The sequence below is a fragment of the Talpa occidentalis genome, unplaced genomic scaffold (genome assembly GCF_014898055.3).
Source record: "Talpa occidentalis isolate TD23 unplaced genomic scaffold, MPIMG_talOcc4v2.1 talOcc4.4, whole genome shotgun sequence".
In the NCBI taxonomy this organism is placed as follows: domain Eukaryota; kingdom Metazoa; phylum Chordata; class Mammalia; order Eulipotyphla; family Talpidae; genus Talpa; species Talpa occidentalis.
Genome location: NW_023604295.1, coordinates 99,170,778 through 99,185,659, shown reverse-complemented (window position 1 = coordinate 99,185,659; position 14,882 = coordinate 99,170,778). Strand labels below are relative to the sequence as shown.

The window sequence follows — 14,882 nt, the reverse complement described above, 5'->3', positions numbered from 1 at the left end:
CAACTCATAAATTGCAGCGGAACACCCCGCGTACCTTACAGCGCCGGAGCTACACTCCGCCCCTGAGCTCCGCCCGCCCCGCCCCTTTACACCCTCCCCGCGCCCCCGCCCGCGCGGGCGGCAGGTGGGGCCGAGAGCGCCTCTTTGCGCATGCGGACACTGCCGCCCGCTCCCACCTCTCACCCAGCTTGAGAGTAGCTGCTATTTCTGAGAGGACGATTCGTAAGGCGGCTCCTGGCGCGGTTTTCTGTAGCTGTCCTTCTTGCCGCTCCCGGCCGTATTTCAGCGGCGTCTAGAACGTGGTCGGTTCTCGCGTACCGGCCCGGCTTTCTGCAGAAGTGCCTTTCGTTGGCCCAATAGTTGGCTGTCGAAAGTGCCGGCCCCCGCGCCGGCGCCGGCCGCAGCCGGGTGGGAAGGCTCAAGATGGCGTGCCTGCTGGAGACCCCAATCCGCATGAGCGTCCTCTCGGTGAGTGACCCGCCGCCGCCGCCCGCCCGCCCGGGAGCTCGGCCCGGCCCGCAGCGTTCACCCCAAATGTGGCGTACCTCTTGGACACCACCCCTGGGGGTGGCCTCGGGCTCAGCATTGGCGGGGGAGTGAGAGAGGGTGGGCGGGTGGGATAGACTGGCCCCTGGCCGACCCAGAAACGTCTCCAACTCCCGGGGCTCCCTTGGGTGCTGGTTCTCAGGACGACGTCCCGCGGGCGGGGTGCTTGAGCGGACGGGCGGCAGGCCTGACGGCGCGGCTCGGCTGTGCCAGGAGCTGCGCGGAGCCTTCCCTTTAGAGATGCCGCTGCTCCGGAGCGGAGCGCTCGGCGCTGCGAGGCGTTGGGCTTGCAGCTGGCCTGGGGACGAGCGCCCACTCAGCTTCCCGCGTCTTTGGCAAGAAGAGGTGCAGCCTCCTTAGTCCCCGTAGACTCAGAGCTGCCAGGCCAGATCTGTGTGGTTTCTGTTGCGTCCCAGCACCCGGGCATGGCTAGAGCTGCTTGCTTCTTGGCAACGCGGATTTTATATCAGCTGCAACGTCTCCTAGTGTATGTGGTTATTTAAGCCCCTTTTCTCCGCTTGGTTGGGGAGGTAGCAGCTCTGAGTCTAAAGGAACCTGTGCCTGCCTTTTCGTTTTCCTCTAAGGGGAATCAAAACGTAGGGAAAAAAAAAATCAAATTTTCCTGTTGTTGAATAAGGAAAGAGACGTATTGACATGCCAGGAAATAATACCTAGGTGTCTTTTTTTTTTTTAAGAATAAAAAACAAAAACCCACACGACTTTCATTCACCTTTCACCAGGTTGCTCTTAAGAATCAGGACTGGGGGTGAAAGTTGCTGGGAGATAACTTCGGAGGGTTTTGCAACAAATTAGAACTGTCTTACTATGCGAGCGGTCAATTTACCAATGGTCCATTTTGCTGTTGTTGGAAATAAGCAAGCAAATACTGGTTGATATCTTTTAGACTTGTGGGGAAATCAGTCTGATGTTAAGAGAGTAGTCGGAATATGGATGACTTGTCAGGTTTTTATTTAGAGTCTCTGACCTCAACCACTTTCTTTTCTCTTCCCTAACTTCTATAAACACATTCACCTATCTGAAAACACCTTCGACATTTGCCTATGATTCGAGATTAGAGCATTGTGGTATACTAAAACCTTGATAATGTATTGAGGGAGGGCAAAATTTGTCACAAATTTGTCCCCGATCCATTTTAGCAATCTTTTTTTCTTATTTTAAAACTGCAAGTTGGGAAATACTGCTCACCTAAGTATTGAATTAGATTAGACAATTATTCCACCTCTGACCGAAATACCTAGGAATGTTTTGTGGAAAGCAGGTCAGTGATTTCACTCATTATGACTTTTTTTTTAAAGTATGTATCTGAACTGTTCTCATTTCCCCTTCATCACATATACCCCTTCATTTCACCTGAAACTTCTGTACTTTTTGTACATTGTCAGCTTGTGTAGTGCATACAATAGAACATTTGCATCTGTTTCACTTAGTAAATAGCATTTACTGCTTAATTTATTTCAAAAACTTCTGGAAGCGTTCCCTATTGTAATGGGGATTTGCTTTAGTCTCATTGGGTGCTTATTTTTTTTAAAGGTTTTTCATAGTCCCAAAGTCTGGTTTGTCAGTTCTTCAGTTCTAGAGCCTGCGGAAATTAGAGCTTAGGACTTAATTCACTTAAACTGTTTAAACTCACTGATTATATTAATTTAAAGACTGTGTCTTTTTAAATACTACCCAAGGCACCACTTTTTGAAAGTACAGGTGGAACAGGAAAATTAATCAGAAATTATCTTGAAAATAATTGATTCCCTTAATAGGCTACTTATTGTGAAACACCCAAGAATGAGATCAGACATGCCCTCAGGGAGCTCACAGTCTGATTCTATAGCATTCATTCATTCATCCTAGGGGCAAATCAAATTGTTTTTAAAGGATTTTCATTCAAGACCCTTTAAACCTTCTTCCCTTTGAGAGATCTAATTGATCCTCACACCTTACCTGTGATCAACTCACATATATTCTGCCGACTTTGACATTTCTTCTTTACTTAGTCTTCTTCAAGTGTCTGAATCTTACACATCACTTCCAACCCAAACACTTTTCTTCACCTGAGGAGGACTTAGCCATGACTTCCCATTTCTGTTAATGATATTTATCTTTCACTCACCACTCGCAGTTAAGCCTCTTGCAACATCTTTGACTTTCCCCTCTTTCCTGTCCCTGTATCTGTTCAGTCTTTAAGTTCTGTTGGCTCTTCATTCTTAGTGTTTCTCACATCTTTCTGTTTCCGTGGTCCCCCTCTCACCCCTTATCATTTTCTGCCTGAATTATTACCACAGTGTCTACAAAATTGCTTTTACTGCCCCTAGTGTTTCTTAGCCTCTCAGTTCGAGTCCATTCTCCACATTAATTTTATTTGGACATGCCACTTCCCTATTTCTTTAGTGACTTCCTGTTGCCAAAAGGCAGGCATTCATATTTAGCTTTGAATATAAGATTCTCTATACTTTGCATGATGAACATTCTATTCCATATAAATTGGCTTTCTCAAGTTGAAGTGATCTTGGGTCTCCAAAACCCAGTAATTCTGATTTTCTGCCCACTCATATGCATATATGAATTACAGCTTTGTATGGATTTATTTATTTTGGCAGGCATGACACTGGGTACAAAGGTGAGCTCTATAGGTCTCTCTCTACCTTTGGGAAATTTTAGCCTAATGGGGAACATAGGTGTCAAATTGTCATACAGTTCTTTGTGATTAATAGTGTTATGGATGAAAAATATGGAGTGTTGTGCAAACATGTAATAGAGGGACTTGATAAAATATGGAAGGCAATAAGAAGAGCTAGGGAGAGTTTCTTTGAAGAAGTGACACCAAGCTGAGGTTTTGAGGATACATAAGAACTATCTAGAAAGCAGAAAAAGCATTTCAGGCAAAAAGGAACTGCTTTTGCAGAGACCCTGAAACCTTTAATAATTATTCTGTATTATGTTCTTAGTACATTAATTCATAGGTAAGAAGTAGGAGTCTTCTTTTAAACCCACTGCTGTTTATAGGATTATGTCTTACATATACTAGGTGCTCAATAAATGTTTGATTGAACTGTATTTCAGGGAGAAAATCAAACTCTAGCTGTCTTTTTCTACCGTGCCTTAGTCAGCCCATTCCTCTTTTTTTTTTTTAATTTTTTTCTTTTCTTTTCTTTTTTTTTTTTTAAAGATTTATTTATTTATTTACACAAGCACTGGGTACAGTCAGAAGCGCGGGAGGGTGAGAGAATTCACCAGAGCCAGAGCAGGGAGCAGAGCAGGCAGAAGGACCGAAGTACACTGCTGAGGGGAGCAGCGGGCGGCAGGAGAGGTCTGCGCGCCATGTGGGACCCTCCTCTGGTGGCCGGGGAGCAGCCGGGGATCGAACCGTCGCTGCAGAGGTTGCGGGCAGCTTCGCAACCCAGCGCTCAACCGCTGCGCCACCAGGGAGGCCCCAGCCCATTCCTCTTTGTTTTGCAGTCAGTATTACAATGTCATGCTTTTCAACAAAGTTGTAAAATCTCCCATGTTCCACAAAATTTTGGGTAATTTTTAATTTACATTATTTGCACTTTAAAACACATTTTCTTTTGAAAATAATCTAGATTCACAAAAAGTTGCAAAGATAGTATAGAGATCCCTGTATCCAATTCATCCGGTTTCCCCCATTGGTTACATTTTATATAACTGTGTACAAGATCAAAACTAGAAAATTGACATCCGTGTAAGTATCTATAGAGTTCATGTAGCCACCATCATAGTCAAGATACAGAACTACTCTGTCACTACAAAAATTTCCCTCATGCTACTTCTTTATGGTCACACCTACCTACTCTTTCCCCTGGCTCCTAATTGTGTCTACATCCCTATAAATCTGTCTTTTTCTATAATGTTATATAAATGGAGTTATATAGTATGTGACCTTTTGGGAGTGACTTTTGTCACTCAACATAATCCCCGTGAGATCCATCCAAGTTGTGTGTGTCAATAGTTTGTTCCTTTTTATTGCTGAATAGTATTCCATGGCATAGATGTACCAGTCTACTTAACCTTTCATCTACTAGGTGTTTTAGCTGGTTTTGGTTTGGAGCTATTCTGACCTGTTTTGTACAAGTTTTATATGACTGTAAATTTTCTTTGAGGTAAATGTCCAGAAATGCAATCTGTGAGATAAATGGCCAGGAATACATTTTATGGTATGTTTAGTTTTTAAAGAAATTGATAAACTTTTTTAAAAGTGGCTATCCCATTTTACATTCCTATCAGTAATGTATGAGAGATCCAGTTTCTCTGCATTGTTGTCATCATTTAGTAATTGTCATTGTATTTTAACTATTCTAATAGATGTGTAGTCATATCTCATCATTGTCTCAATTTGCATTTCCCTAGTGATTAAAAATGTCAAAAATATTTTCATTACTTATTTGCCATCCATATAGCCTCTTTAGTGAAATATTTCTTCTTTTTGCCTACTTTCTAATTGAACTGTTTGTTTGGGGGGTTTTTTGGGAAGTTGAGGGTTTTGCTTTTTTAACCAGAGGTCTTTATTTTTTTTTTCCAGAGGTCTTTATTTTTAAATAAAGCTTGCATTTATATTCCTGAATGATTAATAGTGTTGCATAAAAAAGTCTGACTTGAGTTTTGAACATTCTTTATATAGTCTATATGTGAGTCTTTTGTCAAAGAGGTACTTTGCAAATATTTTCTCCTAGCCTGTAGCTTATTTTTTCAGCTTCTTAAAGGAGAGGTTAAAAAAAAAGAACCTTGATCTTAACTTCACATCTTATAAAAATTAATTTTAAATGGGTCGTAGATTAACACAGTAAGACAATTTTTAGGAGAAAAAGGGTAAAATCCACTGAACCTTGAACTTGCAGAAGAAATTTTAGACATAACACCAAAAGCCTGACCTGGTTTAAAAAAAATTAATAACTGTTCTTAATCAATATGAAAATGTACATTCTGTGAAAGACCCAATTAAAAGAATGATTCCATTTTACTTGGACTGCTTTGTAATGATTTGAGAAAGGCAAGGTAATAAAATGTCTTTGAATCACATTGTAGGCTGGTATAGACAATTAAGGCACATCCTAATTTTTTTAAGATTTATTTATGCATACAAGAACTGGGGTATAAGCCAGAGATGTGGGGTGAGGAGGCTGGGAAGATTCACTAGAGACAGAGTGGGGAGCAGAACAGGCAGATTGACTGAAATACACTGCTGAGGGGAACAGCGGGCAAGACAGGAGAGGTCTGCGGCGCCATGTGGGTTAGCTCCCTGGTCAGGGATTGAACTTGTGTTGCAGTGGCTGCAGACAGCCTCATAGTGCTGAGGCTTAACCACTTGCACCACCAGGGAGGCCCAAGGCACATATTAATTTTAATTGCTTTCTTTATTGTCTTTTCCCAGTGCCATTATGCCTTTTTTTTAGAAACAGCTATTTTAGCTGTATAGGGTATTACAGGTCTGGGTGTTCCTTGATTTTGTTATGTTATTGATTATTTTAAGTATTTTGTTGACCTTAAGCTGCATATTGGCTTGCTATCATCTATGAGTAACTGACAATAGAATAATTTTTTAAAAGATTTATTTTATTTATTTATGCATAGGAGAACTGAGGTATAGGCCAGAGATGTGGGGTGAGAGGATTCACCAGAGACAGAGCTGGGAGTAGAATAGGCAGATCTACTGAATTACACTTCTCAGGGGAGCAGCAGGTGAGACAGGAGAGGTTTGTTGCGCCATATGTGGGTTACTTCCCTGGCTGGGGATTGAACTCAGGCAGCATCTGTGAGAGTGCTGAGACTTAACCCTTATGCCACCAGGGTGGCCCAGAATAAATTTTCTTTCTGTGCAATTAAACCCAAATATCCTACAACTTGAATTTTGCTACTCTTGGTTTTTAGAAAATATGGTCAGCACATTTTAAAGTTTGCCACTGGTACCAAATAAGCACATGGTATGTCAGGAGGTGGTTCCAAAAGAAATTAATCATTATGAACTTCCTAATCTTTAGTGGCAATGTGTGAAGAATGCTTGATACATACTGTTTCCAGACATCTGTTTCTTTAAGGAAGATAGCCACCTGAATAAAACAAGAAGTGCTCAAGAAATCTTTTTAACACTACCAAGAATTACAAACACTTCGCATAGGAACTTCATATTTCACTTGGAGATCTAGTCTTCCTATCTCCTTGCATTTTTACTAAGAATTTTAAAATAATGTCAGGGGCTAGGAATTTCAGTGATTCTTTTATCATTTTTTATTTCTTATTTGGCATTTGTTTTGCAGTGCCATCTGTCATGTTGGCTTTTGGGTAAGATAGGGAATTATTTGACAAAGGAAAAATCCTTATGGAAATGGGAGAAGAATTCCCGTCATAGAGTACTGCTATGAAAGGTATTCTAAATAAGAGCAGAAATAGCCCTCACTTGTCAGTTTGATAAAGGAAACTTTTTTTTTTTAAGATTTATGTATTTATGCATACAAGAACTGGGGTACAGGCCAGAGGAGCGGGGATTGAGAGGATTCACCAGAGACAGGAACAGAACAGGCAGATTGACTGAAATACACTGCTGAGAGCAGTGGGTAAGACAGGCGAGGTCTGCTGTGCCATGTGGATAGCTCCCTGGCTGGGGATCAAGCTTGTGCTGTGGATAGCTTCATGTACTAAGGCTTAACCCCTTGTGGAGGGAGGCCCAATAAAGGAAACTCTGTTGACCTCATTACATAAAGTAAGAAGATGAAGGAATTTGTTACATTTCTCTGGCATACTCATAATGCAGTTATTGAAAGAGGAGGAATGATGAGACAGTGTTAGGCTTTCTAGGAAAAGTCCAGTGGGAAGAGTTTCCAGCCTGTGGGAAATAATGACACTTAAAGATCTTTACCACCTCTGGAAAATCATCATAGGATGATTTTGCTTCAGGAGTGTTTTAAGAATTTGTTAGGCTTTCAGAAAGTTGTAAGTGGTAATTGATAGGGGAATGAGGAAAAGAGAAGAGTCATGATCATGATCGAGCATGATTCATGGGGATTTTTTCTTTCCAGCTAGGTTGTGTCATCTATTAAGATGTGAGAGTTAGGGAAGAACATGTTTGGAGAATAAAGAGGAAACCTGAGTGTCATTTTGAAAGTGCAGAATTTAAAATGTTTTTGGAATATTCAGTAAGAGGACATGTCCAATAGGCAGTTGGATGTTCTGAGGTATTTATCCATAAAACTAATCCGTTCTCCTGTTGTCTGCAGACACTAGCTGGTGTCCCACAATTTAACTCAGTTCTGCAGTTTGGTAGTGTCAAATCCCACAGGTTGACTCAGTTCTATAAGAATTCTTCTACTTCAGAGGCCCGTTGTGATTCCAGGTTGTTCACATGTGCCTCTAACCAACCAGCTATAAATATATCTGAGATTCCTGCCACTCCTTCCTCAGGTTTAATAATTTGTTAGAATGTTTCACAAAGCCCAGAAATACATTTACTTACATGAATCAATTTCTTACAGAGGATATTATAAAGTATACAGATGAAGAGGTCCATAAGGCAAGATTCAGAAAGGCCCCAAGTACAGTAACTTTTGTCTCCATGGAACCACAGTATGCTACCCTTCTGGCACATGGATACATTCAATAATTTGTAAGCTCATTAATTTTCAATCAGGAGTGTTTATAGAGCTTACATCTCCAGCCTCCCACTCTTTCCCTCCCCAAAGGTTGATTGGTTGCATTGAAAGTTCCAACCTTCTAGTTATTTGGTCTTTTGGTAACCAACCCCATCCTGAGGATATCTAGGAGCCTTAGCCTAACTGCTTATTAGCATAAACTCAGTTGTGCTCAAAAGGAACTCCTTATGAATAACCAAAGACTGATCACTCAAGAAATGCCAAAAGCTCTGTGTCAGGAACTGGATGAAAACCAAGTATTTTATGCCACAGGTATGAGAATCTGGTTCTTAAATCTGGGGTGATAATCATTATTTTAGAGTAATCTCCAATGTGTCCCAACCTTTTAAGGATAACAATTTCAGTATGTCTTTCCCCAGGAAAAAAAAAAATATCTGCTTAAAGAATCACATCATTTCAAGGGATTTATAGATTCCCTGAAACCTACACATCAATCTTTACTTAAAATTCCTATTCTTTATTTTTCCCACGGGGAGTTAGTCACAAAAGGATATAGGAAAAGTTAGAAATCATTTAAAATAATTTTGGAGTGGTAAAAAATATTACAAGGTTTAAAAACTCTCATAAGATATCATGTGCAGGACTTGATTCTGATGTACTGTAATCTTTTGCTCAGCATATGCCCAGTCATCTTTCACAAGGTGCACTGAATGCAGAGAGGACTTTGTGTAACAGATGGTGCATGCTTGGGATGCAAAGCTTAAGTTAGCTAGAGAGCCAAGGAAGGACAAAGCAAGGCACTTGTGGGTCTGCTCACAGATATAGTGGAATAGACAGATATCAGAAGTGGTCTATGATATTGACATGATTATCACAGGCCATAATGTGGAAAAACAGATTAGACAGACCTTGAGCGGTACTGTAATAGGAAAACTAATACACCAAATGTTGGAAGTGGTGGGCTAAGTCTGAGTCAAGCACCATGGATAGCTCCAAGCCAAGGGTGTTTACTGCCTCAAAGAATCTGCAAGGTCTTTTTTATAAATCAGAAAAAAACTGATCTGGTGCATTTCTGAGGTGCAGCATTAAAAAATGGTATCCAGAACCTCAGCTAATACATGATTTCAATATTGAGTAATAATTCAAACTATTCTTATGGTCCAGAACAACCACACAAGCCTTTTCTGAAAATCCTTATTATTCTTTGTGTCAGAATTGAGAGGTAGACATTTAACTGCATCCTAGTGAATTTTCTGGACCATCTTATCTTGGGAGGCATCTGAACAAACCTCAGCCAACACAGAGAATATCTCAACCTTTGTAAAACTCCTCACAACCTGTTTCACCATATATATGTCCCAGAGATGGTTCTTCTGTCCATTGATTTCCATATTATGCTGGTTTGCACCATTGGTCCTTACTTAGTTCACTTACTCTGTCTGGAGGGCTCTCTTTTTGGCCCACAGTCTTGAGATAGTCTCATCTACACCAAAGAATAAAGGATCAGAATTTAATTATAAGGCAGAACAATCATATAGATCCAGATAGCTCTTGGTAATTTGTACCATATTTTATTTTAATTTTTTAATAAAGATTTATTTTTTCAGTTTATTTATGCATACAAGAACTGGAGTGTAGGCCAGAGGTATGGGGCTGGAAAGGATTCACCAGAGACAGAGTGGGGAGCAGAACAGGCAGATCTACTGAAATACATTGCTGAGGAGTGCAATGGTTGAGACAGGAAAGGTTTGCTGCGCTTTGTGGATTAGCTCCCTGTCCAGGGATGGAACTCATGCTGCAGTGGCTGCCAATAGCTTGCTAGTGCTGAGACTAACCCCTTATGCCAACAGGGAGGCCCTGTACCGTATTTTAATAGTGTAAACATTGGAGTTCCTGATTAAAAACATGAGTGCTAAATTGCTTCCGATTTTTGTGATCACCAAGGCATGTTTAGAATGATTGTTGATATTAGCCAAGGGCTATAAGAATATTTTATTACATTAAACATTCACTACAGAAAAAGTAAAGGCTGTTCTTCATATCCATTTTAGCCTAACTGTGCTAGTTTTTTTATTATGTAAAAAAACACCCCTGCATACAGGTATAATATTGCCTAGAAGAAACCTGCCAATAGTCTTTAGTTCATCCTTGTCATTTTTTTATTGGAGGCAGCTGAGAAACAGAGACACTGACTTGCCTACTGTCATACACTATTTTATATAAAGTTTCAAAGTCAGATTTCTAAACACCTAATTAAAAGCTTTTGTTGGTGTATACAGCCTTATATTTTAGAATTTCATTTTAAAACTTGATGAGCAGTTGTTTGCTTTTTTTTTTTTTTAAAGAGGCATGTATTTTTATTTATTTGTTTGTTTGTTTGTTTGTACATGCACTGGGTACAGTCAGAAGCGCGGGAGGGTGAGAGAATTCACCAGAGCCAGAGCGGGGAGCAGAGCAGGCAGAAGGACCGAAGTACACTGCTGAGGGGAGCAGCGGGCGGCAGGAGAGGTCTGCTCGCCATGTGGGACCCTCCTCCGGTGGGCGGGGAGCAGCCGGGGATCGAACCGGCGCCGCAGAGGCTGCAGGCAGCTTCGCACCACTGCGCCACCGGGGAGGCCCAGCAGTTGTTTGCTTTTTATTTTAAAATATGTTCTTAACATATAAAGTCTTTTTAGTTTAAATTACTTGAGAGATCGGGTTGCCTCTTATCTAAATAGATTACATTAAAATTAATATTTAAGTATTTGCATGATTGTACTTGTGAAATAAAAGCAGATTAGTGTCTAAGAATCTCAATTATCACAAGTATGCTATATTCTACACTGATGGGGCCCAGCCAAACTATCCTTTTGTAGATGTCCAAAGTTTCTAACAGCTACGGGAAGTAGGACTTTCATTATTCCAGATGCAGTGAACCTCTAGAAACAGCAAAGAATGAATCCTTGGATTTAAAGAAAAAAGTTAATAATTAGAAATAGTTACAAAAATACTGTTTGAAGGGTCTTGAAGACTTGAATGAAAATCTGATTGAGTTCTAATGGGGCAAGTAGTTTACAACAATATAAAATGTAAAAGAAAAACAAACAAAAAATCCCACCAAAATCTTGGGTTTTAAATAGAACTTGGGCATTTTCTTATTTTTCTTCCATTTAAAGGCAAACTGGGAATTTTGGAATATCTAGGAAGGGTGTAATGGCTGTCTGCAAGGAAAATGTCAGTTAATCTTTGTTGATGATATTAATGGTTATTTTTTTTTTCATTCCAGAAATAAGCAGATTTTTTTCCCTCTCAAAAATAGGGGAAAATTGTCTAGTAGTTAGTTTTGTTTAATAGTGAAGTAGGGCCTCCCCTGGTGGTGCAGCAGTTGAGCACTGGGCTTTGAAGCTGCCCACAGCCTCTGTAGCGCCGTTTTGATCCCCAGCTGCTGGCGAGGGTCCCGCATGGCACACAGACCTCTCCTGCCACCCGCTGCTCCCCTCAGCAGTGTACTTCGTCCGTCTGCCTGCTCTGTTCCCTGCTCTGGCTCTGGTGAATTCTCTCACCCTCTCCTGCTTCTGACTGTACCCAGTGCTTGAATAAATAAATAAATAAATCTTAAAAAAAAATAGTGAAGTAAACTCTCTGGCACAGAAGTCCTATATATTAGCAGAATTCTTCAAGCAATAGCGTAGCAATATTTAAGATTTCTTGACTATCTTACCAGAAAAAGGGAGACATGTTTTAAATTAAGACACCATTTAATAAAATGCTAATTTCAAAGTATTGATTTGTGATTTCCTGCATTATAGCAGCCCCTAGTCTCCCTAAGGATAAATAAACACACAAGTGTCTCTGGGCTTTAAAATGAACAATTGCAATTTTGTGACTGTTCTAAGTAGTACACTTATTTGAGATTTCAGAAAATTGCCAGAACGACAAAAGAAAGTTTGGACTAAGATTTGGAAGCATCAAAAATTCAGATTTTGGTTTCACATTGTTTTGGGAATGGGGAAGAGTTTCTGGGGCTCCCAGTTGACTGGAACATTAAGAATTGTTTGAGGTAGTGGTCCCCAGCTTTACCAGACTTCTAACTCTCTTAAAACATGTTTTTGTAACCCCTTCATGTATATACTGAAGTGAGAAATCATAAATAAGTTAATTACTTTTACATGTAACTTTAAAAGTTGGCATAATTCCTAGCTATATATTAAGGTGAAAAGAGCAGGAAACTAATTTATATCATTTGAATGAGTACTACTCAGCTTCTACTAACTAGAAAGAAGCAATTAAGTGGTGCTATATTTGCAAATGTACAGTTTGGCTGTGACTGTGACTGCTAACTACAGACTGATATAGGTATGATGTAATGGGTATTTAAATACAATAAGTAATTTTGTTTTAAATGTGACTAAAATATAAAGCTTTTGGCAAAATACAAGCTTTTCTTTTACTCATATGAGAGTTGCATTTTTGGAAAATTGATTGTATAAGATGACTCAAAACATATTTTGTGGTTGTATGTAAAACAGTTAGATTCTAGGCTCATATAATTAAAAATGGGTTTTTGGTCTTTAAGACTGCAGAGTGGAAAGAGTTCAGGAGTGGGCCTATTGTGCCATGCATTACAGAACATCTAACATCATCCTTGGTTCTTGTGCACTATATGGCAGTAGCACCTCTTATCCTTGTGACAGCCCATATCATTTCCATGGATTTACAAAATGTATCCAGGGAATAGTGCTGCCTCTGTTTAAAACTGCTGACACGCTGAGAGCATGGGACCTTTTCAGAGGTTTGGTATCTTGGTGTACCTTTCTATTTCTTTCCCTCCTGCCCCAGCTTGTGACAGTGTACCATATGAGGACATGGAAATAAAATGTGGTAGTAAACATTTTCTCTCCTAGCATGTATAGCCCTCCAAATATGCTATGTCATTTAATTATGCTTATTGTTGTTTATCTTTTGTCTCTTGTTGAAACATAAACTCTGAAAAGGTGGACTTTTACATTTTTTATTGTTTTGGCTTTTGTTTATTACCTCGAATAGTACTGCCTAGCTTTTTTTTTTTTTTTTTTTTTTTTTTTTTAAGATTTGTTTATTTATGTGTACAAGAACTGGGGTACAGGCCAGAGGTGTGGGGGGTGAAAGGATTCACCAGAGACAGAGTGGGGAACAGAACATGCAGATTGACTGAAATACACTGCTGAGGGGAGCAGAGGGAAGTCAGGAGAGGTCTGCTGCACCCTGGGTGGGTAGCTCCCTGGCCAGGGATCAAACTCCTGCTGCAGTGGCTGTGGATAGCTTCATAGGTTGTCTTTTATTCCCTTGTGCCACCAGGGAGACCCTGCCTAGTTGTTTAAATGTTGAATGACTGAATTAGAGTACAACATCAATTTTGTATACTGTATCATCATTCAGAACTCTTCAGAATGTGCTGTTCTTCACATAGAGTCCTTATCTTATTTTCCTCCCTTTTTCATTTGTCAAAATAATATTAGCATTTCAGATTACTTATTCTTACTGGTTAGACATCGCCTCCTAATTCTACCCCTATCTTCAGTATTTCATTAATTTACATCTTAGACTTGCTTTCTTTTAAACATTTATCCATTTTATGGTTACACTTACCATGTGTTGCAAGTTACACTTTGTTTCCTTTCTGTTCTGTGAGCCTCTCGAAGGTAAGGAATTCTTTCTTATCTTCCTGTTCCATCACCTAGCATAGTACCTGATATGGTAAAGATACGCACTGTTGAATTTCAGCCTGAAACAAGTTTTAAACTGAATCTTTATAGAGTTCAAATACTATATTTTTGTTTGTTTCTTCTCTCCAAAATAAGACGCTCCCTGACGTTGCTGAAGGAACAGTTTTATCTTAAAGTTCCCAGTAGTTATGGAATAATTGACTTATTAAATATTGATTGGCAGACACTAGTGTAAACATTCATTTCTTAGAAGTCACAATTTCCCATGAGAATATAATTTTTAATTTCTAAAGCGCACATAAATTAGAGTATAACATTAATTTTGTATACTGTATCATAGTACTAAATTGCATTTTTTAAACACACCATTGCTTCAGAACTTTTTTGAATGTGCTATGTTTGCCACAGAGCCCTTATTTTATTACTAAATATGTGTCATATATGAAAATATTCATCTGTATACCATTTCTTCCTGGATTGATTGTATGAGAGAAAAAACACTCCTCTAATTATACATTAATTTTCTTAACTGTGATTTTAAATTCTATCTGGATGCATGGTAACAACCACAGTTATAATGGAGGTTGGTGATACAGACTGCACAAATTTTATACATTTTAAGTAGTTTAAAATCTCAAGTAATGAACGTTTAGATTTTTAAATTTGCCACTCAAATGTGTATTTATTTCTTGCTAAGTACTTAGCTTGGTGTAAGAGGACACTGCTATCAGACAAGGAAAGGTTTCTTTGAATAATTAGGTTTTAACAATGAATATGAATATAAACGAGTGTTTTGGTATACCTGTTAAAGCAGGGGGTTTTCTTTGGTAGAAAAATAGAATTTTCCTGGAATCAGTATTTGTGTGGTACTTTTACAAGGGTCTTCCATATGTTATTTGATCCATACTCTGAGCTATATGGTATTATCACCATTTTATAATAGAAGAAACTGTCTCAAATTTTTATTTTAGCCCTGGAAATTAGCCCTAAGTTACAAAGTTAGTAAGTGACATAACTCAAACCCAAGTCTTCAAATGCC

The 14,882-nt window shown here is 39.4% G+C and overlaps 1 protein-coding gene across 2 annotated transcripts in view; it reads left to right on the top strand.

The window, feature by feature from the left end:
• The first annotated feature begins 165 nt into the window (after positions 1–165).
• ARMC8 (armadillo repeat containing 8) overlaps positions 166–14,882 on the top strand; it is a 107,226-nt gene continuing 92,509 nt past the window's right edge. The window contains exon 1 of one of the 2 annotated variants that reach the window (XM_037525913.2): positions 166–468. In XM_037525913.2, the coding sequence (XP_037381810.1) occupies positions 424–468 (45 nt within the window). In that variant the 5' untranslated portion in view covers positions 166–423. The remainder of the gene's footprint in view (positions 469–14,882) is intronic. The other variant, XM_037525914.2, reaches the window with a different exon arrangement.